This window comes from Camelus dromedarius, chromosome 21, assembly GCF_036321535.1.
Source record: "Camelus dromedarius isolate mCamDro1 chromosome 21, mCamDro1.pat, whole genome shotgun sequence".
NCBI lineage: Eukaryota > Metazoa > Chordata > Mammalia > Artiodactyla > Camelidae > Camelus > Camelus dromedarius.
Genome location: NC_087456.1, coordinates 10,977,534 through 11,000,321, shown reverse-complemented (window position 1 = coordinate 11,000,321; position 22,788 = coordinate 10,977,534). Strand labels below are relative to the sequence as shown.

The window sequence follows — 22,788 nt, the reverse complement described above, 5'->3', positions numbered from 1 at the left end:
TTCAGGTTTGAAGTTTTATAGTAGATCAGATAAAAGGGCTTCCCCTTTAAACAAGCTGCTTTAGGAAACTAAATTATCAATAAATACAAGTGGCAGAATAGAACAAAAATATTGGGTCTAGAGTTGGACAAACCCACTCTATTATGTATTAGATGTGTGGCCTTGGACAAGTTATATTTTTCAACTTCAGTATCCTCATCTGGGTAGAGATGTGTAACACCCATTGTTGGTAAAGAGACTCCGAAAATGGCCACCAACAATTCATTCTCTCCCTGTGTATGCTGTTCTAGCCATAAAAAGCCATAGTCTTTCCTTCTGTTGAATGTGGACTGGCCCTGTGACCTGTTTTGACCAATAAATGAGGCAGAAGTGACCCATACAATCTCCCAGGTTGAGCTTCAAGAGTTTATGTTTTTGCACACATGCAACACTCCTTCTTGAAAGCCATGTGGAGAGGCACGTACAGAAAACCACGGCATCCCAGTTGACAGCCCCTAGCTGAGCTCTTGGCTGATCATCATCTGAGTGCACCATCTTGGATGTTTCAGCCCAGCTGTGCCACCAGATGATTGCAGCCCAGCTAACAACACACAAAGAACTGTCCCACTGAGCCCAATCCAGATTTGTTAAAAACAACATCTCACAGAACATGAAAACCAATCAGTCTAATCCAACACATCAACAGGCTAAAGGAAAATCACAGGATCATACCAGTAGACGCACAAAAAGCATTTGAGAAAAATCCAACACCCATTTATGACTTAAACTCCCAGCAAACTAGAACTTCCTCAACTGGGTAAAGAGCATCTACAAAAACCTGCAGCCGCCATACTTGTCTTCTCGTTCTCCTGGTGAGTAACTAGAGCCTTTCCCAGTTAGATCAGGAAAAAGGCAAGGATGTTCCCTCTCACTATTCCCTTTTGACACTGTATTAGAAATCCTAGCTAATATAACAAGAAAATAAAATAAAAGGTGTATAGAATGGGAAAGAAGAAATCAAACTGTCTTTGTATGCAGATAACATGACTGTCTATCTAGAGAAACCAAACAATCAACCAAAAAGCTCCTGGAACTCATAAGCAATTACAGCAAGGTTACAGGATACAAGCCAGATGCTTTACTATATCTCAGCAATGAACAAGTAGAATATGAAGTTAAAAACAATAGCACCCCCCAAAATGAAATATGTAGGTACAAATCTAATAAGATATGTATATATTAGATATATGAGGAAAACAACAAATCTCTGAAGAAAGAAATCAAAGAAGAACTAAATAAATGGAGATCTAGTCCATGCTCATGGACAGGAAGACTCAATATTGTCAAGATATCAGTCCTTCCATACTTGATGTACATGTTCAGTGCAACCCAAATCAAAATCCTAGCAAGTTATTTCATAGATTTCAACAAACTGATTCTAAAGTTTATAGGAAGAGGCAAAAGACCCAGAATGGACAACACAATTTTAAAGGAGAAAAAGTCAGACAATCGATTCTATCCCATCCAAGTTTAAGACTTGCTATAAACCTATGGTATGCAAGAGAGTGTGACGTTGGTAAAAGAACAAAGAGATCCACACAACAGAACAGACAGCCCAGAAATAGACCCACATAAATATACTCAACCAATCTTGAACAAATGAGCAAAGGTAATACAATGGAGTAAAGACAGTCTCTTCAACAAATGGTGCTGGAACAAATGGACATCCACTTACAAAAAAATAAAAAAGAATCCACACCCGAACAAATGGCTCACAAATGGGTATCACAGACCTAAACGCAAAACTATAAAACTCCTAGAAGATAACACTGGAGAAAACCGAGATGACCTTGGATGTGGAAATCACTTTTTAGATACAACACTAAAGGCATAATCCATGAAAGAAAGAATTGATAAGCTGGACATATTAAAATTAAAAACATTTGCTCCATGAAAAACATTGTCAAGAGAATGAGAAGACAAACCAGAGCAAAAGACCTGAACTGACAGCTCACCAAAGAAATATACAGATGGCAGATAAGCGTGTGAACATACTCTCCACAACATACGTCATCAGGGGAATGCAAATTTAAATAATGAGATACCTCTCGGAATAGCCAAAATCCAAAACACTGACAACCCTAAATGTTTACAAGGATGTTTACAACCCATTGCTGGTGGGAATGCAAAATGATATAGCCACTTTGGAAGAAAATTGGCAGTTTCTTACAAAAATAAACATACTTTTACCATACAACCCAGTCACTGCTCCTTGATATTTACTCAAAGGAGCTGAGAACTTATGTCCATACAAAAACCTTCACATGGATGTTTACAGGAGTTTTATTCATAATTGCCAACCAAGACGCCTTTAAGTAAGTGAATGAATAAACTGTGGTACATTCAGACAATGGAATATTGTTTATCACGAAAAAGAAATAAATTATCAAGCCCTGAAAAGTCATGGAGGAACCTTAAATGCCTATTAAGTGAAAGAAGCCAATCTGAAAAGGCTACATACTGTACGATTCCAACCACGTGACACTTTGAAAAAGGTAGAACTGTGGAGACGGTAAAAAGATGAAGTGGTTGCCAGGGATTAAAGGGGAGGGAGGGATGAACAGACAGAGCACAGAGGATCTTTAGGGCAGTGAAACTACACTTAGGATACTATCCATGTATGATGGATACACATAATTTACATTTCTGAAAGTCCCCAGAATGAACACCACCAAGAACCAACCCTACTGCCAACTACAGACTTTGGGTGATAATGAGGTATCAATACTGGTTCATCAGCTGTAACAAATGTACAACTCTGGTGCCGGATGCTGATAGTCGGGGAGGCTGTGCTTCTGTGGGGGCACCAAGTGTATGGAAGCTCTCTGTTATTTCCTGCTCAGTTTTGCTGTGAACCTAAAACGGCTCTAAAAAAAATAGCCTATTTAAAAGGAAAAAAACTTCACAGAACAGTGAATGATAATAAATGGTGGTGGCTGTTTTAAATCACAAAGCTCCAGGATGGCTTGTTAGGTAGCAACGGGTAACTATGGTGCCCATTTATGGAAAAGACTGCTGACTAATAGCTAACATCCATTCTTTCTTTCTTCCTCTGTAACAGAACCCTTCAGTTTCGCTGGAAAAAATGACTTCCCGACCAAAGATGACATTTACTAGCGTCCCTCATAGTTGATACGGCCACAGGACTAGGTTCTAGAGAACAGTATGTGAATGAACACGCTATAAGCAACTTTCGGGGTCATGCTCTGAAAGAGAGAGGGCCTGTCCTCCCCTCCCCTTCCATCCTTCCTGCTGGGGAAAAAGTGAGCACGGCAGCTGGAGCTGGAGGTTCCATCATGAGGTGGAACCACATGTCGAGGGTGGCAGAGGTGCATGGTAGAAGGAGCCAGGGTTATCAGTGCTGTCTACATACCACACTGGCCCTGACCACAGCTCTTCTGGAGGCTGTGTTGCTGTAGCCAAGCCTGTCTTCTAAGTAATACACCATCTCATGGGGCTGTTCTAAAGATGCTATGAGACAAGGTACATAAAGTACCTAACATCGTACCTGACAAAGAGCAGGTGAGCTCCTTGCCCATGGGCCCTGAGAGCTCAGAGGCTCCAGCAGGGGAATTCAGCTCCTTGGACAGCCTTGACCAGACAATCTCCACCTACTTTAGATGGTCAGGCTCTGCAGCCACGCCCACGGCGTTGAGTGGGACATAGGTAGAATGGAAGTAAAGCAATCCCAGTGACACAAATCAATCCCAGTGACCCTTAGAGAGGCAGACACCGAGGACTAAGCACTGTCAGCTGCTTCCCAAAACCCACCTACCTTTGCCATTTTACGCGCCCACAATGACCTTCAGCATACTCCCCTGCCTTCAAGTCCAAACTCCTCAGTCAAAAGAACACACAAATGTTGCTCACAATCTATCCGTGTTCTTTGAGCAAAGCTCGACTCTTGCCCCTCTCCCTCCCTTCACACTCTACACTCCAGTCCTACCCAGTGCTTTGGAGTTCCCAGGTCATGCCGTGTTTTCCCACACCCCAGTGGCACCGCACACACTTGTCCGTTTGCCTGCAAACTCACCTCTGCCCCCTTCCTCCACTTGGCTGACTTCTGTTCTTCCTTAAGACAAGGCTCACCATCAGCTCTAGGAAACTGTCTCTGACTATGGAACAGTCCACTCATGGACCCTCTGAAATTCTTTCTTCCATTCTTCCCCAGTAATGGGAAGTTTTATGTAGCACGTGGCCACCAAGCTTACGACAATATTTCCCAGCCTCCTAGCTGTGGCCATGGAACTGGGTGCTGTCCAACTGGTGTGAGCAGAAGTGACCAGGTCAATGTTCCAAGCTGCCCTGAAAGGAAAGGAGGGCTCCCACGCCATGGCTGCCTCTGGCTGCCTCCACATATCTCAGAGGCGTGATGGCGAGAGAGAACTTTAAGAGGTTACTGCAAATTACAAATGCAAATCACTTCCATGGCCTTCAACAGCCACTGAATCAAACCCTCCTATTACAGAAGACCAGCCACAGGCTCGCCTAAAAGATCCAGGATCAGGGGGGAAAATGCCACCCACTCAGGTCATTGATTCAAACTCTCCAAAACAAGGGGAAAGTCAAGTGGGGCTCAAGTCACCCCAAGCCCATGAGGCCACCTTCCTGAATCTTCCACCTCTGAGCACTCCCTCCCTCTTTTCTTTCTTGATACAAGTTCACAGAAGTTGGGGCCTTACCTCTGGAGGTTTTGTAAACTTCATAGAAAGAATAGAAGTGGAAGCCCAGGGAAGTTAGCAGGTAAAGGAACAGTTCCCACCGGGGCAGCATTGCTCCCTGTGACAACGGGTCCCAACGCCCACGCGGAGAGTTTCTAGAAGAGAAACAGAAATAAAAACATGAAGCCATGGACACGACAGTGGAGAACAGCATTTCCTCACCAGTCAGTTCACTTGCTCTCCCGGGGACCCGTCACTGTTCAAGATGACACAGACGTAAACCTCCTCCTAGTCACACCTCCTCGGCCAGTGACTTCGCCCCACCTGCATCGCATCGCACCGCACACACCCTACCTGCCCAGGGCGGGCAGGTCCTTCCCTGTGAGCTCCCACAGCCCTCCCTCTGCCTCCCATCACAGGTGCACCGGACACTTCTGTCCTCATTGCCTGGCACACCTGTTTCCCCCTGTGGAGTGGACCTTCAGAGAGCAGGGACCACGATCTCTGAGTCCCCAGCACTGAGCACAGGACATGGAATGTAGCCAAGAAGGGACTACTAAGCGCTCTATGAATAATAAATTATTCTTCAAAAGCCTGAATAAAAGAAAACCATAAATCATCTTCAAATCTCTTCTAAGCCAACAGCTTCAACCTCCTTGTTCTCCCCTTCAAATGTCATCCCATAGTTGTTTATAAGAATGGATTAATAAAACCAGTCTGTCTTCCATCTTCTGGGCATTTCTTAAAGGGAGGCTAACAGCATAACCCCAATGGCACACACCGCTGGTCGCCCCCGCAATATGCAGTCACAGCCACTGAATTTTTATCTGAACATGTGGGTGCTGCGCTCAACGCCACAGTGTCTCCAAGTGCGGGCATTTGAACAGTCCTGGCTCTGAGGTTGTGGTCATCCCTTCCTGCTAGGTGGAGTTGGAACAGTCGGCTTTGGACCAAGAGGTGAAAGCCACAGAGTAAAATACGACAGAGGCGCCTCAGTCCCTGACTCCATGTGCCACCCGAACCCACCCCACAAAACTGCCCTGGACTACTTATATCTGGACTATTACATGAAAGAGAAATGCATTTCCAGGTCGTTCAGGCCTCTGCTACTCTCACTGTCTCTGATATAAAAGCCATGTCTGTAGTGTAAGTAACAAAGCAAATAACAGAGAGTTAAGTCCTAGAATTCTACAAATTAAATGATTGTTTCCCAAATAACAAAGAGTTAGCTAAACGTAAGCCCTTTCCTTGAACCTCTCAAATATGTCTCATTATGGATGTCACATCAAAATGAGAGCAAAAATTTAAGCCCCAAGCAAGCACTTCTAATGTGTGATAGTGATGCTCAAAACCAGAATTCACACACGATCTTATTTTCAGCACAGCCGGGGCAAGGAGGTGGAGCAAGGGAGGTAGGCATTTTTAGATGACGAATGTGAAGCATGGGGAGGTCACACAGTCAGAAATAACTGAGCCAGGGCTTGCATCCAGATCGTGGGACCACTGGGCACCCACCGCGCCCCTTGGCACAGCCAGCCCCACCAGGGCCAGTTCAGAGCTGCTTGTCCTTAGGGCCTGGCTCACAGTCGCCCACACACAAACCCCTTTCTTCAGGCTACAGGGAGATAGAGCAGGAAAGGATATAAAGTTTAGCTTTCATAAAATATGAGGTCAGAAATCAGAGGTCCTCCAACCAGAGTGGCTCCTGGAAGTTACCCAAAAGTTACCAAAGCTGTCTGATCTCAGTTTCTCCCACGAATCTCCTAAAAGATCCAAAAGCAGCCACTCATGCTTTCAGCCACGAGTCTCTAAGCCCTGGTACTTCAACAACGCCTTCTCAGGTTCCCCTATTATTTTTCAGTGGTTCCATTTCTAGCTTCATACACTATTAGTCACGCTTTATTTTTAAATGCTTGGCATCTCGCAGAATATCTTAAGATTTCTTTCTGGAACTCTGTAGGAATATGGTAATCTTCCCTTTAGCGGGAAGTTTAGTCTCAACCTCTGGGTTTTATACTGTCTCTTCTTTCAAAGGATGTTGGTATTACTATATTGGATGACTTCTGCGATTAGCAAAGAGCTGAAACCCTCTTCAAACGCTACTGGAATTTGAACATAAATAATCCTGGAAATGAAATAAAAGTTCCAGGATCCCTGTTCTTTAAAAGCGTTTCATGAATTCTTCTAGGACGATTCCCCTGCATTAGAGATTTAACTGTCAGGGAAATAGAAAACTAGAAAACTCGAAAACTCAGTACTATTAACATTTCCCTTTCTGCTGCTGCTCTTAGCCACACTGTATGTGTTTTGCCGACACATACACAAAGATACATAGTGAAAACCAAAGAAGCAGCAGGGCTGTGTCCTCACATGTAAAATTTGGGGATGGGGTAAGGAATAAATTAGGAGTTTGGGATTAGATACAAATTACTACACATAAAATAGATAAACGACAAGGTCCTACAGTACAGCACAGGAAACTATATTCAATATCTTGGAATAACCTATAATGAAAAATACTACATGTGTATATATATACACATATGGCTGAATCACTATGCTGTACACCAGAAACTAACACAACATTGTAAATCAACTGTACTTCAATTTAAAAAAAAAAAAATAAAACCTAGGGATTGGTCCAAATAGCCTCCTGCCGACAGCACAGTGGTGAATTCTGCATCAAGCATACCTAGGGGAGACCTGGCTCTCATGCTGACTGGTTGAGGAACTTGAGTGGGTCGCAATCTCCCCACAAACATACCCTCACAGAGTTACCGAATGGATTAAATGTAAAATGTTTATCCAGGGCCTAGCATAGAGTAAGCACTCAGTAAGATTAGCTAAGATCTGTCCAGGAGGACCAGTGAGTGAACTTAATTCATCAGGGGCTTACCTGGATAGAGCCCGGGTCTTCTTCCCAAACTGATGACAGGTAACTGACCTTCTCCGGGTGGGGGTGGGGGGATCCTACCTGCTGCTAAGGCCCCGTCAGCTGGTCAGCATCCCCAGGGCTCGCTCTCATGTCTCATCCTCTTCCTCTCCCCACACCCAACCCATGGCCACCCCAGACAGCAAACAGACTGTCCCTGGGGACCAGCTGGAGAGCCTTCTGCCCAGTGTCTCTCCCTTCCCACCTCTTTTCTTAGCCCCTCAGGAATTATCTGCAGTACTCACTTCTCTCGCCTCATTATTCACGACTCCAGGAACGCCACCTCAAAACACCACCGCCACGCAGACACCCACACATCTTCCTTCCTTCACTTCTCTTGTCAACCCTTGTCCACTTACCTAAAGAAAATTCCTTTAATGTTTCTTCCCCCTGTTCACTCAGAGAGCCAATCCAAGTAAGTATGTTTTGAAAGGATTTAATGACACAGTGGTATCAAAGAAAGATGTGCATTTGGTAATATAACAGAGCTTTTTAAAAGTGCCTAAACCCATAAGGGTTCCTAAAAACTCTCAGAGAATTCTTGTTTCGATGTCTCATCTTATTTTTTTTTTCATGGAAGTACTGGGGATTGAACCCAAGACCTCAGGCATGCTAAGCATGAGCTCTACCACTGAGCTATACCCCTTCCCCCTTCAAAGTCTCATTTCCTAAACATGCTCATGCTCTTCTTTAAGTACAAGTTGCCATGATGAAATCAAAGAAGTCTTTACTCAAATGTGTAAGTAATGCCTCTTTTCTGTTTTTCATGCATCAGTTCAGTCCTGCATCAATTCGGTCCTATCAGCTAAGTGGGCATCCATGAGACAGCCTAGACAATAAACACTATGTTTATATTATTTATAACATTATTTCTATAGGAAACAGCCAATCTACAGTAACAGCCTGTTTTTAAGTAGAAGTCTACCTGATCAATCTATATAAAGGAGGTTGTACTATTGATATGTGGGCACTAAGGAGGGTTGCTGGGATGTCCGATGATAAAAATGTGTCTGAGTATATTTCCACTTCAGTGAGAATATTGGTCAGGATCACAAGGAAGAAAATATGTGAATAATTTAGGAGCCAAGTGGCAGAGGGTCTTAAACATATGATGACCAGTTTGGACTTGATGTCCTAAAGAAACCTCAGGATTGTGAGCCTGTACATTTTAATCCTTTTTTTTTTTTTAACTGAAGTATAGTTGATTTACAATGTGTTAGTTGCAGGTGTACAGCAAAGTGATTCAGTTATATATTTTTCAGATTCTTTTTCATTGTAGGTTATTACAAGCTATCGAATGTAGTTCCCTATGCTATATAATGGCTCCTTGTTGTTTATCTGTTTTATATACAGTAGTATCTGTTAATCCCAAACTCTTCATTTACCTCATCCCTCCTTCCCCTTTGGTAACCTTAAGTTTGTTTTCTACGTCTATGAGTCTGTGTCTGTTTTGTAAATAAGTTCATTTGTACCATTTTTTTAAATTCACATATAAGTGATACCATATGATATTTGTCTTTCTCCAACATACTTCACCTAGTATGATAATCTCCTGTACATTTAATTTTTTGTGTGAAGCTTCAGGAAGAAGCCCCTTAACACGATGGTAGAGTCTAGAGGCAGGGAGGTCGGTGAGTGGAAAGTGGAGAGAAAGTGTTAGCATCAAGCAACAGAGATGAGGAAACATTAAGTTGTACCTGGCACCAGACTAGTCCAGGAGGCGGGGGAGTGGGGAGTAGAAAAAGAGGAAAATAAACAACATAAAATAGCAACTCTGAAGCTATTAAGACCACAGTATCTAAAAGCTAAATATTATTGATAAATATGAGAAATTTGCGCCAAGTGAAGACAGAGAGAAAACGCATTTAAGATTAGTGGCAGAAGTTTCCCTGATATCAAGGGAAAGAAGTCAAACTGAAGGAACAAGGTTTCTCTACTCCCATATTGGGGTATAAAAGCCCCGAGGCTGGGTGTTTCTGAAAAGTATTTATCTGGGAACCAGAGAACTCAAAAGGCCCACATAATAAAATCTTGGCTGTAAAATGGCAAGAATTCCTCAGCTAAGAGGGATTTTTCCATACTGAAGCATGAGTGTTTGCAGTCACGTTGTAATTTAACACCCCACCTGCTTTCAGAGATGCCATCCACTCTCATTCTCACCAGGAGGGCTGTCAGCTCTTTTTTCAGGAATCTGAATTTTGTTCAGTGAAAAGAAGCGATCTGCCCAAGGACCCAGAGAAGCCAGTGATGGAGCAAAAAAAAAAAAAAACAGAACACAAGTTCTCAACTCCCACTCTTTTAGGCAGCAATCCTGTTCCTTAATCTTGGCAGAAGGGTACAGCTCACTATTCCAAAGCCTGAAGTGTGCGTACACGTAACTTCTGTAAGATGCTTCTTCTCAGCAATTTCCAGTATCTTTTCAAAAGTACTTTATCTTCCTCTTTGATGAGTACAACAAATGAATTCCAACACTTTCCCTTTAAATTCTTTTCTGCTCCTCACTGCTGATATTTAGCACTAAATGGGCTATAAGCAAATACTCCCATGCACCAGAGGACTTTTTAACACAGCACTCTCAGCATTGAGCTAATTATCCTCCAGTACCATCACCATCATCACTCCTGCCTACTAACCAAACTGAAATTTTTCTCTACCGAGCTTCCCCAAAGTTTTGTCACAGCTGTATTACAGTAAGCAGTAGTTACAGGTGCTCAGAAAGCACTTAACAAGTATTATATCATTTAATCTTCATAACAACTTTTTGAGGCTGGTATTTCTGTTATCCTCATTGAACACAAAACACAACCAAAGCCCAGAAAGATCAAGAAACCTGCCCAAAATCACACAGCTAGTAAGTGTGTGATATATAAAGAGAATTTTTTAGGGGGAAGGGTATAGCTCAGTGGTAGAGCGCATGCTTAGCATGCATGAGGTCCTGGGTTCAATCCCCAGTACCTCCATTAAATTAAATTTAATAATTAATTAATTAATACAAAACTAATTACCCCCTCCTACAAAAAAAAGAATTTTTTAAAGTTACATATAATGTAGATATTCCCTAAGAAGGAAATCAACTCGATGTTTACCTAACTTGTATATTCCTTAAAAGATTTACTGAAGAAGACAAACCAAACCAGTTTACCTCGATATAAGAGGGGAAAGCCAGCAGTTATAAAGATAAGGTCTGAGTAAAATTGAAATAGTTCTAAATTTAGGAAACCCCAAAGTAATAAAAGTAAAAGGACCACGTGCCCACTGCTATGACAATGGCTTTGAAGAAAAGAAAACAAAATAGAGCCATATTCTAGCACATTTGGAAAAAATGTTAGGAGACTTTTGCTCTTTTCCAGGTCCAGTTTGCTGAAACAGAAACCCATTTTGCAGAAATTACATGACTTTCACCAGGAAAACTGGGTCCAGATTCATCGTGTCCTCTCACAGTACAGTGTTCTCCAAACCCTGCTTAAGAGTCTTACAGAGTCTTATTCTTCTACCCATGTGATACCAAGGAGAAACACCTTTCCAAACCCAGAAAGGCTTCCCCAGTGCATTGGAATGACCAGCTAGATTGGAGAGGTCCCCTGGACTGGGCAAAAGTCTAATTACAGAATATTTTAAAATACTTATCACTATTTTCAAATATGCACCAAAATATTATGTATCAGTTATGTACTGCTGTGTAATAAGCCATCCCAACACACGGGATGGCTTAAAACAACAAAGATCTACTCTTCCTCATGATTCTGTGGGATGGCAATCTGGGCAGTTCTTCTGCTGATCTCACCTGGCATCACTCATATAACTAAGTCACCGCATGGCTCAAGGAAGCTGGAGGGGACGTGACCTCACTCACATGTCTGGCATTTGGTGCCAGCTATCAGCCTGGTGCTTTACTTCTCCATGTGGGCTTTCGTCCCCTAGTAGGCAGGACCCTTCATAGCATGGTGGCCTCCGGATCTTAAAAGAACAGGGGCAAGAAGTACAAGGTCTCTTAAGGACGAGGTTTCAGAATTCACAGAACACTTTATTGGTCAGGGGCCCAGCCCAGATTCAAGGAGGGGAAAACAGCTTCCATCTCTTTATGGGAAGAGAAACAACGGCACCTTAAAAAGGGGCGAGGACATGACTTGCCACGCCAGTATGTTAGAGTTCCTGATAAAACCTGGAAAGTTAGTGGAAAAACTACACTTCACAATAGATGTTTATTACATAAAATGTCACTAAGGTTGAGAGAGATATATATTTTAAAGAATTAGATTCCCAAGTCAAAATTTCAAAATCAGTACTGTCATCTGGTCTAATCTCCAACCAGTTTGGGAATTCCTTTTACAATAACCTACCTGGCCATTTCCAATGGTACTGCAAGGCAAGGAAACTGTTTCTAAGAAGCTCTGATTGTTATCTTTTTTTAAGTCAAAATCTGTCCTTCTATTTCTTAAAAAAAAAACTCTGCTGTTAGTCCTACTGCACTTGCTGGAACCAAAAGCACAGAGGCAGGAGAGTACGATAGTTTAGAGGATGGCTCTGGAGTCAGAATGCCAAAGTTTGAATCCCAGCTTTGCTACATTCTAGCTGTGTGGCCTAGGACAAGCTGCATAACCTCTCTGTGCCTCAATCGCTTTATCTATAAAATAGGGATCATGACAACCCTCAGGGAGTTGCTGTGAGGATTAAATGAGTTTACAAAGAGATAAAAGAGTATCATGGCATAGTAAACTCTAAAATGCTTGCTTTTTCTTATTGTGTCTGATATTATTGCTATTATCATTAAGTATACTGAAAGGCTTCATTATTCCTGCCAGTCATACTCTTTCAAATATTTAAACACAATTAACCCCACTTGCTCCATCCCAAGCCCTCTTCCAGGACAAACCCCCATGATTACCTCAATCACTTCTTCAATGGCTTGGTTCCCAAACCCTTTACCATTCTGCCAGCTGTCTCATTACAGTATAGGTACCTAGAGCTGAACCCAGAATTCCAGATGTGGCAGAGCAGGAGGAGGGCAAGACCATCATTTCTCTTCTTCCAAAACTATACTTCAAATAATGAAATCTTACTCATTCCTTTATTCAACAAAAATCAATGAGCTTCTCCTGAGAATCAGGAACTGTGCTATTTGGGAAGACAAAATAAAAAGACTCCATCTGTTGGGGGAGGCTATGGCTCAGTGGTAGAGTGCCTGCTTAGCATGCACAAGGTCTTAGGTTCAATCCCCAGTACCTCCATCAAAAATAAATAAATAAAAATAAATAAACTTAATTACCTCCCCCCATTAAATAACAAAAAAAAAAAATTTTCAAAGATTCCATCTGTAGGATTCCCCCAAAGATGGCTCCCCCAAAAAACGTCCACGGCCTAATCCTTGAACATGTAAATAAGTTACCTTATATGACAAAGGAACTCTGCAGAGGTGATTGAGTTAAAGATCTTGAGATGGGGACTTTATCCCTAATTATCCATGCAGACCTGATGTCATCACAAGGGTCTTTCTGAGAGAAGAAGGAAGGTCAGAGACAGAGAGGAGATATGATGATGGAAGCAGAGGTTAGAGTGATATGCTTTGAAGACGGAGGAAGGGGCCAAGAACAAAGGAGTGCAGGAGGCAGAGAACAGCAACAACAAAGAAAGAGCCCCCGCCACTCCACGCCTCCAGAGGGAATGCAGCCCTGCCGGTCCCCTTCGGATATCTGACCTCCAGAACTGTAAGATAATAAATTTGTGCCATTTAAGCCACTAAGTTTGCAGTAATTTTTTTCAGAAGCAATGGGAAACTAATATGCCACTCCTGCCCTCAGTTAGCTCATGGCCTAGTGGGAGGCAAGTACCTAACTAAATGGATTTATATAAAACCTCAGAATATTTCAATCTAATTAAACTTTAAAGACTTAAACTGCAAGAAAATTAAATCTGAAAACAAAATTTTGTATTTGGTTCTCGATTGAGCATTTTTTGGCTTCCAACTCACACTTGATATCAATCTTAGTATCAAACGTAACTCCAAGTCTTTTCAGATGAACTGCCCTTAAGCCACATCTCTGCTGTTGAAGACTGGCCAAAAAAAGAAGTCAGATCTACAAGCCCCTAATTCAAAACAGCTACTGACGTGATAGTGTATTCTTCCCTCGGAAAATTCTCAACCTGTTTTAAGCCTTTTTTTCTATCACCAAGAATCATGGTCACCACATCACGCACTCCCCAGATCAGGGACATCTGAATGCATCCATTTTTTAAATAATATTTTAAGTAAACTGCGTATTAAAGTATGCTTCAATAAAGAAAAAAAAATTAAGGTTTTCCAAAAGCAGACTCACCCCAGGAATTACTACTCGGATGAAAAATGAATGCCCCTTCTGTCCTTCCCTTATAACTCCACTAAAGGTGACCACTAACCTAATTTCTAGCACCCCAGTTTAGTTTTGCCCATTTTTGAACTTAAAAAAAAAAAAAAAAAAAGGAGTCACATAGTACTTACTCCGCTGTGTCGACCTTCTTTTTGCTCAGCTTTACGTGTGTGAGGCTCACCCTGTTGTGTGAGAAGCATCATTGGTTGATTCCCATTACTGTGGAGTATTGCATTCCACTGTGTAAACAATTTATTTGTGCCTTTGTCCATTTTACTATTGATGAACACGAAGGCTGTTTCCCACTTGGGGTTATTAGGAATAACACTCTGCATATTCTTTTATATGTCTTTTGGTACAAACATATACACACCTTACTGTTTAGTGTTTATGAATGGAGTAGCTGGATCATAGGGGATGTGTGTGTCTAGCTTTTGTAAATGAGACTGCAAAACAATTTCCAAAACAGTTACACTAATTTTCACACCCGTAAGCAATTTATGAGAGTTCCCAGTTTGTCCATACCCTGACCAGTACTTAGTATTAACAGTTTTTGTTTTGGTTTGGGTTTTTTAGGCGCACTGGTGAGTACAGAGTGATATCCCACTGTAGTTTTAATCTGCATTTCCCTAATTATTAATGAGGTTGACTACTTTTTCATACATTTTTTGGGAACTGGGAACACTCTTTTGTAAAGTGACCTGCCCATTTTTCTACTGGCTGTCTATCGTTTTCTTAATGATTTGTAAAAGCTGTTTCTACATTCTGAGTATGAGTCCTTTACTGGATATAAGTATTACAAATACCTTCGCCCAATCTGTAGTGCGCCTTTTCACTCTCTTTATGGAATCTTTAGATGAAGAGAAGTTCTTAACAATATTTTCCTTTATAATTAGTGCTTTTTGTGTCCTATTCAATAAACCTTTGACTGCACTTAGGTCGTAAAGGTGTTTTACTTTACTTTCTTCCAGAAGCTTTCTTGTTTCAGATTTTACATTTAGACGTATGATGTATCTTGATTAATTTTTGCATAAGAAGTAAGGTGGATGATCAAAATTCATTTCGTCCATATGGATATCCAATTGGCCCAGCATCATTTACTGAAAAAGCTCTCCTTTCTCCAGAGCACAGAAGTGTCATTTCTATCATAAATCAAGAGACCCCAGAGGTGTGAGTCTGTTTATGGATTCTCTACTCAGTTCCATCCTCCACTGTGCCAATCTCACGCTGACATACTACACGCTGATCTAGTATCTCAAGTTGTCCAATTTTGCTCTTTTAGACTACCTAGAATTTCCAAATAAATTTTTTTATTGAGCTATTGTTGATTTACAATGTTGTGTTAGTTTCTCGTATTCAGCACAGGGATTCAGTTATACATTTATATATACTCTTTCATATTCTTTTTCATTATAGGTTATTACAAGATATTGAATATAGTTCCCTGTGCTATACAGTAGGACCTTATTGTTTATCTATCTTATATACAGTAGTTTGTATCTACAAACCCCAAATTCCTAATTTATCCCCTCCTCTTTCCCCTCAAATGAATTTTAAAATTGGCTTATCAACTATTTTTGAAAAGTCTGCTGGGATTTTTATTGCAATTATACTGAATCTACAGATTTATCTGTGGAGCAATAGCTCACCCACCATTACTTAAAATCTTTAAATTCCCTCAGTAATATTTTGGCTTGCAAAGAATTTTTATCATGAATGGGTGTTGAATTTTATCAAATAATTTTTCTCTTTTATTCTCTGTATGTGGCTTGCAAAGAATTTTTATCATGAATGGGTGTTGAATTTTATCAAATAATTTTTCTCTTTTATTCTCTGTATGTGGTTAAATTACATTTATTGATTTTCTAACATTAGACAGTTTTTATTCCTGGAATAAATTCAACTTGGTCATGGTTTAGTATCCCATAATATAGATATAAATAGTTAAACTTAATTTACCAATACATCATTTTAAGACTTTTGCAGCTTTCTGTGAGAGTTTAGCCTATATTTTCTTGTGATGTCCTTATCATAATCTTATAGTTACAAGGTTATGAGGGCCTCATAAAAGTAGCCATGGAGTGTTCCTCCTTTTCATTTTTTTTAATGTTTGTAATATTGCACTAGTGAAGCCATCTGGCCTGGAAATTTTGCTACAGAAAGGTTTTTAACCACAAATTTAATTTCTTTCACAGTCATGGAATTATTCAGATTTTCTAGTTCTTTTGTTTTATGAGGAATTTTATTCAAAAAACTTGTCCATTTCATCTGAATTTTTTAGTGTATTACCATAAAATTGCCGATAATTACATCTTAAGACTTTCAAAATGTCTGTAGTATATGTACTGATAGCTTCTTTTTCTTCCCTGACACTGGTAATACCATATACCATTATGTTCATTTTCACTTTAAAAAAAAAAAGGGAGGGGGGAAGGAAGGGAAGAAGCTTATGCACTATATGACCCAAATCCACTATCATAGGAATATTCTCCAGCAGAATCACCCACAGAAGGAGCAGCCCAAGTATAGTATGGAAGCAATCCAGCAACTCTCTCCCAACGGCTTTTACCACCAGAAATAACTGTAAACCTGAGGAAAGGTAGACACTAACCAAAGGAGAAGGAAACAGGCACTAGTGATGCTGAAAAGTGGCCAGCAAGAACTTGGAAGATAAAAACCACCACTAAGCAGCATTTGTAATCTAGAATACCGCACCCTTCACCCACAAGGTAGAATTTAGAGGCCATGAACTTAATTTTTTTTCTCATACATCTTTATTTTCATGAAACTCTAAATGAAATTAGGGATTTCATTTAATTATAAATGTGGACAACAAACCATACTGGTTAGAGCATTTCTGGTGACTTTGTCACCAACCAGAGTCACAGATTGTCAGTACTGCAAAATAGCATTTACATGGGCATCACTACTTTGAAATTTGAGACTTATTTGATACAGCACTGAATTTTGTAATTTAATGCATAATAAAGAAACGTAAAGTACTATCACAAATTTGTAGGGGGGGTGCACTATTTTGATACCTTTATTTCAATATAATTTGTAACCCTATGCATTTTTAAGTACCTTTTAAAAATTGGCTTCCCCAGACTCCAAAGAAGTCCGTGGCACCAAAAAAAAAAAAAAAAAAAAAAAAAGGGCAAAGAACCCTTACAAGGAATCAGGGATTTTACTCAAGCCAGGGAACTCCATGCAACAATTAAGAAGCATGTCCCCTTGGTCAGGCCCTGCACTGGAAGCAGGAGCCACACAGATGAGTAAGGCCCACCCTCATTAGCTCCAATCTTACCTACAGAATTCCCACCAACATTTAGCCACACATGAAAATGTCTGCTGTCTCTACAGACTTGGCCTTCACCCTAAGTTAATCTATATAACCTACTTCCCAAAGAGGGAGCAAAGTAAACAGCAGATAAAGCATTGGCTTTGACTCAGAGAGAAGTGCAAAACCCAACCCCAACATTTACTCCTTTGTGGCTGTGGCATCTCCTTAAGCCTTTCTTTCTTCAGCTGTGAAAAGGGCTTCCACTACCTGTCCTTCCCTGTTACTGTAAGGTTCAGAAATAATGGATTTAAAACACCTGACAAGCACATCCTCCTCATCACTATGAGGTGCATCTTTCAGGTCAGAACTGACAGTTCTTACCCAATGCTTAATCACAGTCAGGTGCCGCCACTAAGGGGGGAGAAAAATTACAGGAAAGATGGAACATGAAGAATGGAAGGGGAAAAAATCATATTTATTCTGCAAATACCAGTATAAAACCCACCTACCTCCTCCTCAGGAAAGCCTGCCCTCGCCTCTCCGTGCGTTCCCAGAGAACTTACCACTTGGTAAACGCCTAGCTTTGCAAATGAATGAATGAGAAATATAAATCAGAAAGGGTCAGAAACAATGAGTCTCATCCCCATATAATGCAAACCACCGAGGATGCCAACTCGCTAGCCTGGCTGCCCTGATCCAAGAGCCACAAAACCATACAGCTGCACATTTCTTAACACCAGTGCCATCCTGATAACCTCTCCCGCCCACTCTGGCAGGGATTGCGGGGAGGAGGGCCCATCCACAGAAAGATACCGCCAAAAGGCTAGATGTAGAAAAAAGAAGGAAACTGAGTCTGCAGAGTAGAAAGCAAAAGAAGTCTCTGACCGCGGGGGTCACTGGAGCCCCAACAGTCAGCACGCGCACTTCTAAAACTGCCAAGGGGACCAGCGTCCTCAATTCCCCGCAACAGGGCCAGAAACGGGACGAAGCCGAGGAGAGGGGACGCGGACAGGGGCGGGCGTGGACTCGGCCGGCCGGCGGGAGCCCAGCCTTGGCCCAGGACCGGGGACGCGGGCGCTGGGCCCCCGCCGCCTCTATCTCCACCGCGGGGCCGGGCGCTTCCTCGCTCCGCCCTGGGGCGCGCACGCAGGCCAACTGGAATGGGAAACGGAAAGACTCTTCTGCGTTTCTTTTTTTTTCCACCGAGTAAACGGAAGCAAAAAGTCAACACCTAACTTCCCGAGGACCCGCGACGGTCACCAAGCTACCAACCTCTGGGCTGTCCCGGGTGGCAGCGGCGGCGGCGATGTTCACGCACACCCCGAGTTCCCAACAATCCTCTCCGCACCTCGGAGTCCCGGCGGCGGCGGCAGCGGCGGCGGGTTCCCCGCGAAGCCGCCCTCTTCCCCCTGGAGCAGCGGTTGGAGGACCAGCCCGGCGGGGTCTTCAGAGCACGCCCCCGCAGCCGTGCCCGCGCGCGCGCCGCTCCAGGCCGCCGGGCTCGCGGACAGGCGGCGCCCCGGGAGTGGAGGCGAGCAGGCCGCGCGGCTGGAGGGGGCCGGCGGGAGGGCCGCCCGCCTCTCCGCACCCTGAGTGCCCGGCGCCGGCCCGCGGGGCCCCAGCCCCCGCTCACCCGTGGGCTCCTGTGCCTGCGCCCAACAGCGCGGGGACAACACCCGTTTGTGAATTGCAGGCCTCGGGCTGCCGGCCGGTTTGGGAGCGGAAGTCACCTGAAATCCAACCTCAGTGGTCCCCACGTACGTTTTGTAGGCGAAAGAAGGTAGCTTGGGGGGCGGGGGGAAGAGGGCGTGCTTTGCCGCTCGGGCGGCTTCAGGAGCTGGCGGTGTGAACTTAGCCCCGGGAGCCTCCCTATCCCCTTTGCAAAGCGGAAATAAACTTCCCTGCTTTCCTGGAGAATTAGAGTGAAGACCAAAGGGGTTGAAGTTTATGAACTGGAAAGCAACTTACAAAGATGATCGATGCTTTTGAACGGGTTGTCAAAGAGTGGAAGATCTGAAGCTACTTCGACGGATGTAACTTGGTCAGTGACTTAATGCCAAGTGTTACACAGAGGCCTCCAACGCCAAGCCTGCCTGAATTCCACGGGCTCATTTGAGCTGGAGAATCACCTGGGCTCTTGTTAAAACCACTTGCATCTGAATCCGTCTTCAAACCAAAAGAATCAGACTCTCCCAGGGGCAAGGTGTCTCAGGTGGTTCTATGATCAGATAAATGTGGATAACTGCGTTAGGCTGCAGGAAAACACACAGGCTGTGCTCTAAGTTTATTCTAGCAGTCATTAAAATAGTCCAGGAGATTATTTTTTCTGATTGTAAAATTCTCTGGGAAACCATAGTACAAACTCTCTGAAAACAGAAATCATCTCATCTTTCAGCTTCCACTATCCCTAACCACCCCCACCCCCACCCCCGCGTAGTACAGGATGGTGTTAAGTAAACAGGTGTTGATAAACTAGCCCAAATAGGAGTGCCAGTGTAGCAAATAAAAATATAGGCTGCCCAATTAAAATTGAATTTCAGATGAACAAGTCATTTTTTTTTAGTATCAATATGGCCCATGCAGTATCTGGGAATTTTTTAAAAAGTATTTGTTGTTTATTTGAAATTCAAATTCAGTTGGGCATGCATCCTGTATTTGATCTGGCACCCCTCACCCAAAGGATTTGGCAGAGGGACTGATAGAATAAGGACTCAACTCAGGTAGTGTCAGCCTCAGGGACAGGAATGAAATAACAGCTTCTATGTTATTTCTAAATGACACTATTGGACAATAATGTGGGTTCACTGTCATTTACATTTAATCCCTTTCTACACACACAACATCTTCACTGGAAAACACAAATGAAAAAAGGGCAGATTTCATCATAGGTAAAGTAGAAACATCAATTAAAATGGTCAAAATTTAAAAGTAAGCAAGCCTGGGAACTATGATACAAAGAGTTATTTTTTATTATACATAGATTAAATACAATTAATAAGAAAATATTAGAAGCCAATTGTAGATGAGCAAAACACATAAATAAACAACCCACTTTAAAAAAAAGCTGGGACATACAATTAGGAAACAAATACACTGCAAAAAGCTCAAAGAAGTGTAAAGTAAAATAACAACTCTTCACATATAAAGTGGGCAAAAATGAATAAATGGCATTAAAGGCTGGCAAGGGTGCTGTGTGATGGCACTCACACTTTTTAGGTAGGTAAGCAATTTGGCAGTACCAAACCCCCACAATTAGGAGAACCCTTAATGCTTAAACCTTTTGAATTTGAATTTTGTTTATGAGAATAAGTCTGAAAGAAATCATCTATAATGTAGAAAATGCTCCTTATAAAGATTTCAATTTTAATTTATACCATATTAAGGAAAATATACCATAATGTACCAAAATCCACCATAATTGGGAAGGGTAGGAATATCCTGGAAATTCCCTTATTTTCCAAAAATAAAGAAGTGGAAATTAAACTAAAATTTATACACTCTGTGTTCTTTTATATATTACAACTTTTTAAAATAATGTTTAGATTTCAAATGTAATATGATCAGAACTAAATATTTTTTAAACCTATCCATGGAAAAATAACTGGAAAGGAAAAAAGGTTAAGTTTGGTAGTGGGACTTTATTCTTAATTTTTCTACATTTTTATTAAGCATATATTAATTTTTAATAGTAAAATCTTAATGTGATACCCCCAAAAAACAAACAGAATTTTTTTATAATGTCAGTTTTACAAACTCTAGAATCTCATTTTACACAATCATATACTGAATGCTGAAACTATATAAATAGTAAAAGCTCCTTAAAACATTTTCCCTAAATATAAACACTTTAACCATCTCTGCATGTTATCTGTTAACCTAGGATCTATATTAGCAAATTGCTCTACGTTGAATTTATCAATTTAGTCATTCACATAACTATATACTAAATAAAGTAACTTAAATAGTTTTAAAATTAAGCAAATTACATAAAGCCTTAGGTTTTTCTCCCTTCAGATTGCATTCTAAAAGGGGACATAAAAAAAGTTTCTTCTGTATAGCACAAGGAACTATGTTCAATATCTTAAAATAATCTTTAATAAAAAAATATGAAAACGAATATATGTTACGTATATGCATGACTTGTTCTGTACACTAGAAATTGACACATTGTAATTGACTGTACTTCAATAAAAAAATTTTAAAAGGGGACAAGATTAATAGCATAGACTTTTTTAAAATTTCGTAGTAAAATAGCACATACCATAACATTTACCATCAAAACCATTGTTAGGTGTACGGTTTAGTAATGTTTAAGTATATTCTCATCGTTGTGCTGTTCCAGACTCTTTCCATCTTGCAACACTGAAACTATGCATTAAACAATAACTCTCCACTACCCTAGTCCCTGGCAACCAGCATTCTATTTTCTGTTTCTATGAATTTGACTGCTCTAGGTGACTCACGTAAGTGGAATCATCCTTTGGTGAGTGGCTTATTTCACTTAGCATAATGCCCTTAAGGCTTAGCCTTGTAGCATGTGTCAGAATTTCCTTCCTTTTAAGGCTGAGTAATATTCCATTGTATGTAAATACAATTTTTATCCATTCATCCATCATTGGACACTTGGGCTGCTTCTACCTTTCGGCTGTTGTAAATAATGCTGCTATTAACATGGGTACACAAATACCTCTTCCAGACTCTGCTTCCAGTTCTGGTATATACCCAGAAATGGGATTGCTGGATCATATAGTAATTCTATTTTTAAATTTTTTGAGGAAACGCCATATTGTTTTCCATAGCTGCTGTACCATTTTACATTCCCAGCAACGTGCAAGGATTCCAGTTTCTCCACATCCTCACCAATACTGTTATTTAGGGCTTTGTTTTTGTTGTTGTTGTTTTTGATAGCAGTCATCCTAATAGATATTAGGTGATAGATCATGTGATTTTTATTTGTATTTCCCTAATGATTGGTGATGCTGACCATTTTTCACGTGCTTGTTTGACCATTTACAAGTCTTCCTTGGAGAAATATCTAGTCAAGTTATTTGCCCATTTTTTAATCAGGTTGTCTTTTTGTTGTAGGAGTTATGACATATTCTGGATACGAACCCCTTATCAGATACATGATTTGCAAATATTTTCGCCCCTTCTGTGGGTAGTGCTTTCACTCTGTTGGTTGTGTTTTTGATACACAGAAATTTTTAATTTTGATGAAGTGCAATTTATCTATTTTTTTCCTTTGTTGCCAGCACCTTTGGTGTCATATCCAGGAAATCACTGCCAAATCCAACGTTATGAAGCTTTCACCTTAATGTTACCCTGTTTTCTTCTAATAGTTCTGTACTTTCAGTCCTTTAGAGTAGGTGTTTCATCCATTTTGAGTTAATTTTTGTATATGGTATAAGGGTCCAAATTCATTCTTTTGCACATGGATATCTAGTTTTCCCAACATCATTTGTTGAAAAGTATAGATGTCTTTCAGAGGCCAGGTTTTAGAGTGGAAGGAAATAGATGGTTGAAGATTAG

The 22,788-nt window shown here is 41.2% G+C and overlaps 1 protein-coding gene across 2 annotated transcripts in view; it reads right to left on the bottom strand.

The window, feature by feature from the left end:
• HHAT (hedgehog acyltransferase) overlaps positions 1-19,021 on the bottom strand; it is a 282,454-nt gene extending 263,433 nt beyond the window's left edge. The window contains exons 1-2 of one of the 2 annotated variants that reach the window (XM_031438630.2): positions 18,893-19,021; positions 4,722-4,855 (exon numbers count right to left, since the gene is read on the bottom strand). In XM_031438630.2, coding sequence (XP_031294490.1) covers positions 4,722-4,812 — 91 coding nt within the window. In that variant the 5' untranslated portion in view covers positions 4,813-4,855; positions 18,893-19,021. Of the gene's footprint in view, positions 1-4,721; positions 4,856-18,531; positions 18,725-18,892 lie in introns of those variants that run through there. The other variant, XM_010992144.3, reaches the window with a different exon arrangement.
• Between the last annotated feature and the right edge of the window lie 3,767 nt (positions 19,022-22,788).